The sequence below is a fragment of the Echinops telfairi genome, unplaced genomic scaffold, assembly GCF_000313985.2.
Source record: "Echinops telfairi isolate 266 unplaced genomic scaffold, ASM31398v2 ScPeMD7_7457;HRSCAF=8495, whole genome shotgun sequence".
In the NCBI taxonomy this organism is placed as follows: Eukaryota; Metazoa; Chordata; class Mammalia; order Afrosoricida; family Tenrecidae; genus Echinops; species Echinops telfairi.
Genome location: NW_022111357.1, coordinates 7,814,009 through 7,818,430, shown reverse-complemented (window position 1 = coordinate 7,818,430; position 4,422 = coordinate 7,814,009). Strand labels below are relative to the sequence as shown.

The window sequence follows — 4,422 nt, the reverse complement described above, 5'->3', positions numbered from 1 at the left end:
GACACTCACCCAGGTACTGGCCCTTGCCCTCTCGGAAGGGGGGTCCTACAGGTCCTTTGTGCATGGGCTGCACCTGCACGTACTTCACAGGGGCGTATCCAGCTGCCCCACCAGCCCCGCCACCAGTGGCCCCCCGAGGTCCGCTTCCCAGTAGCAGCAGAGGCAGGAACGTCAGGGCCCCCCACATGGCGTCTTGTCTCCGGAGTGCTGCAAGGAGGGACAGAGGAGTTGTCAGGCCACCACTGCAAAGTCAGAAAGAGGCCCAGGAGTTCACAAGATGAAGTATTTAGACAGTATTCACAAGCAATTCCCAAAGTCACAGCACCTGCAGGAGTTCCCCACTGCCCTCCCTGAGCCAGCCCCACCTGGGCTGCCGCCGCCTCCTCCAGCCCTCCCCACGCTAGCCACCCTCTTCTCAACCCACCCTGCTGACACCCCTGGCGGCTGACACCCCTGCCCATGGGCTGGGCACTCTGCCAGGCGCTGGGCTCTATCTTTAGAGATACAATCCTACTTCATGCTCCTAACACCTGAAGTGTTCTCATCACCACCCCATTTTCCAGATGTAAAACCTAAAACCAAGGTCAGAAAGTAGCAGACCTGGGCTTCAGCTTAGCCGTAGCTCCTCATTCTACGCAGATGCCCTCCCAGCCTTCCTGACTGCCTTCAGGTTCAATCCCGAGGTGCTGAACATGATAACCAAGGCCTTTTTCATCTCACTGTGCCCAAGCGCCCAGTCGACCTTTGCGCTCAACACCCCGTTCCCCATCCCTCCCGCTCCCCCTTGCTCCTTTGCTCCAATAACAAGAACCCTCTCAGCTCCCAGACACCAGGCAGCCTCACACTGCTGGGCCTCGCACCTGCCGTTTCATGGCAAGCTCTTCTCTTCTCCACCCAGCAAAGTCCTACTCACCCCTCGTCTTCGGTACCTAGGCTGCTGTAACAAATGCCACACCAGAAGGGCTTTCGCCCATTGCTATTGTCACAGCTTAGGAGGCTAGAAGGCCATATTCTAGGGCAGCGGTTCTCAACCTGTGGGTCATGACCCCTTTGGGGGTCAAACGACCCTTTCACAGGGGTCGCCCAATTCATAACAGTAGCAAAATGACACTTATGAAGTAGCAACGAACATAATTTTCTGGTTGGGGGTCACCACCCCATGAGGAAGTGTATGAAAGGGTCGCTGCTTTACGGGAAGGTGTTCTCTCTCCTGCTGGCTCTGGGGAAAGGTCCTTGTTGCCCAGAACATCTGTGAACCCAGCGTCCCTTGGAGAGTGGCATGCCCCATAGCATCAGTTTTCCTCTGGGCCTAGGAGGTTCTCAGCACAGGGACCCCAGGTCTAAAGAACACTCTCCACTCTGAGCCCTTCTTTCTTGATGGTGCTGAAATCCCTTCCTATCTGCTCACTTCTCTCTCCCAAAGGTGGTGCAGGCCACACCCCAGGGAAACTCTCTTTGCCCCCAGAGAGCAGCACTATTATCTGTGTTCCTTACCACCCAAATCCTGTTTTGTTAACCTAACACACATAGCCTCATCCTCAGGAACGTAACTTAATCCTGCCTCAACGCAAAAAGCCAAACCAAATGCACCGCCATCGAGTGGATGCCTGCTCATAGAGACCCTTTAGAACAGAGAAGAGCTGCCCCTGGGGATTTCTGATGCTGTAACTCTTCAGGGGAGTAGAAAGCCCCATCTGGCTCCCTCAGAGCAGCTGGTGGTTTCAAACTGCTGCTCTTAAGGATCGCAGCCTAGTGCATAAGCACTGCGCCACCAGGGCTCCTTCAATACACAGAAGTCAGGATTTAGGCCACATCACAAAACGGAGCCTAATTACATCCGATCAATCAGTGGAGGAGAAACACACAATATTGGAATTATGACCCCATCAAGTTGACACATTTGGGGGGCCCACAATTCAATCCAGGACAGCCTTCAAGGCTCTGAGAAATTAGACCCACTACCGCTGACTCCTCACGCTTTTGTCCCCAGGTCTTTCCCTGTCATAGCATGTGGCTGAGCTTTGAGTGGAGAGAAAGCGTGGGCTGTGGGTTCAGACGGCTGCCCTGCGTCCCCACTCCCTGGCGGGGCGAGCTCGGGCCAGGGGCTCTCACCCTGTGAGCCTCGATTTCCTTATGCGTGAAACAGCATACCATGTCCACACAGGCATCGCACACAGGTGTTTGCGGCAGCATTATTCGTAACCCCTATCGCCAAATGGGAGCAACCGAGTGAATGTCCCTCGGGTGGTGAAGGACAAATGTGCACAGCACACGATGGCAGTTAGTCGGCAAGGAAAAGAAATGACGTTCTGAAACAGGCGACCATGGGACACTAACTTGCTTTGTAAACTCAGCTAATGCCACCCCCCACCCCAAGCTCGGGAGGGGGCAATGTGTGTGTGTGTGTGTGTACCAACAGTCCCCGATTCTCAGGGCTGCTGTGATGGTGTAAGAAACTTGGGTGGTTTCGAACTGCTACCCTTCACCATTTAAATGAGGGACTATGTGGCATTTTTCACACCTAAGGAGAGTCTCCACCCCGCACCCGGCCCCACCCCTGAGGAGGTACTCAGGGAAGGGCCTGGCAGTGGCTGGGGGAGGGCTGCATGTGAGGAGCAAAGCCCCCGTGGTGCTGGCTGCAGTTGCATGCTCCTGTGGCTCAATGTCATTGCGGGGAGGCTCCCCCAGGGCCCTGGGGAAGGTGGGTGGACCTAGCTTCCTGGTTCAAATCCCAGCTCCTCCACCAGCCTGCTCTGCGACCTAGAGCAGACCCCTCAACCCCCCACGGGACCTCAGCAGAAGAGCAAAGCCCAGGAGGCTGGCTGCTCCCAGGCTTCCTGGGCCTTGTTTGTCTCACTCCCTCTGTCTCCTGGAGAACCCAGGCAGCTCAAAGGCTGGCCCAGCCACTTCAAAGACGCCCAGACGTAGACACACAAGCCCACACTCAGATGCTTGCCCAGGTCACATGGATACAGAGCTGCCTTTATCTGTGACTGTCACCACAAAAACCCCCCAAAACCACCCTCTGCCATTGAGTTGATGCTGACCCACAGGGACCTTTCAAAGGGTTCCCAAAAGTGTAAATCTTTTTTTTTTTTTAATCAATTTATTGGGGCTCATACAATTCATCACAATACATAGATCAATTGTATAAAACACATCTATACATTTGTTGCCCTCATTATTCCCAAAATTCACTTGCCTCTTGGGTTCCCGGAATCAGCTCATTTTCCTTTTTTTCCCCCTCCCCCCAAAGTGTAAATCTTTACGGGCACGCAGACAGCCTCAGTGGTCTCCTTCGGATTAACAGGGCTGCCCAGTCCAGCCTGAGCCACAAGGCAACCCTGAGGGCACATTTTGCTCCTTCCAAGTGCTTCCCATTTCCTCTGGACATTCCATCATCTCTGGGGTGAAGAGTCCCTCACTAATACACCACACTGCCAGAAAGGCGCTCTGGTGGCCCAGTGGTTACACCTTGGGCTGCCATCTGCAAGGTCAACAGTTTGGAACCACCAGCCCCTCCAAGGGAGAGAGTTGGGTCCTTCTACTCCCATAACTAGTGGTACAGTCTCGGGAACTCAGGGGCGCTTTTCTGCCCTGCCCTATGGAGTCACTATAAGTTAGCATCGACTCCGTGGCAGTGAGTTTAGTTGGTTGGTTTGTTTTGGTCAAAACTGTGCCCAGTTCATCTGACCCACCACCCTCTCTCTCTCTCTGCTCTCCGGAGGGCACCCCCCTCCAGTACTAGTCACCTGACCTGCGGGAGAGAGGGGATCCTGGGAGTCTTCCTTCTCTCCAAGCAGGCCTTTGAGTAGTTTCATAGGAGAGGGCTGCTGTCCTTACCTGGAGGGGAGCAGGCATGTGCCAGTCCAGGCAGATGGGGGTGGGGGATGGGGGCTGGGAAGGCTGTGCCAGTTGAAGGGCTGCAAAAAGAAATGCCACCCTTGGGGTTACACAGTGTGGCAGCCCAGGGAGGACGGGCTACCTCTACCCCCGGCCATAACCAGAGCTAAGGTGCATGGGAGCCCCAAGCCGACTCCACCAGGGCACCACAGGCTGTTCTCGCCCACCCCTGTATCTCCACCTCAGTCTTACTCTGGGAAGCCCCTCTTGGGGTCCCGGTGCCCACGGGTCCCGTCCCAGCTCTGATTTCCCCTGTGGCTCTCCTGCTCGCTCACGCCCCAGCTCAGGGCCTGCAGGCGTCCAGCGAGGCTCCGCAAATGCCTAGGGAACCCACTTCCCCCATCAAACTTGTAACTCCCAGGGTCTTCTCCCGGGGCTTTGCTCAGGCCCTGGTTGGATGGGGAAGAGGTGGGACCGTCCCCGGGCCTGAATCACCAAAGAACTGCAGCTCCCAAGCACCAGCTCCAGAAAGGAGAGGCCCGGGGAGAAACGGGAGTGAATCCTTTTGCTCCCGCATCA

The 4,422-nt window shown here is 55.7% G+C and overlaps 1 protein-coding gene across 1 annotated transcript in view; it reads right to left on the bottom strand.

Annotated features, from left to right (window-relative positions):
- COL8A2 (collagen type VIII alpha 2 chain) overlaps window positions 1–194 on the bottom strand; it is a 4,634-nt gene extending 4,440 nt beyond the window's left edge. Inside the window, exon 1 of the mRNA XM_004704965.2 lies at window positions 10–194. Within this exon, the coding sequence (XP_004705022.1) occupies window positions 10–187 (178 nt within the window). The 5' untranslated portion in view covers window positions 188–194. The remainder of the gene's footprint in view (window positions 1–9) is intronic.
- Between the last annotated feature and the right edge of the window lie 4,228 nt (window positions 195–4,422).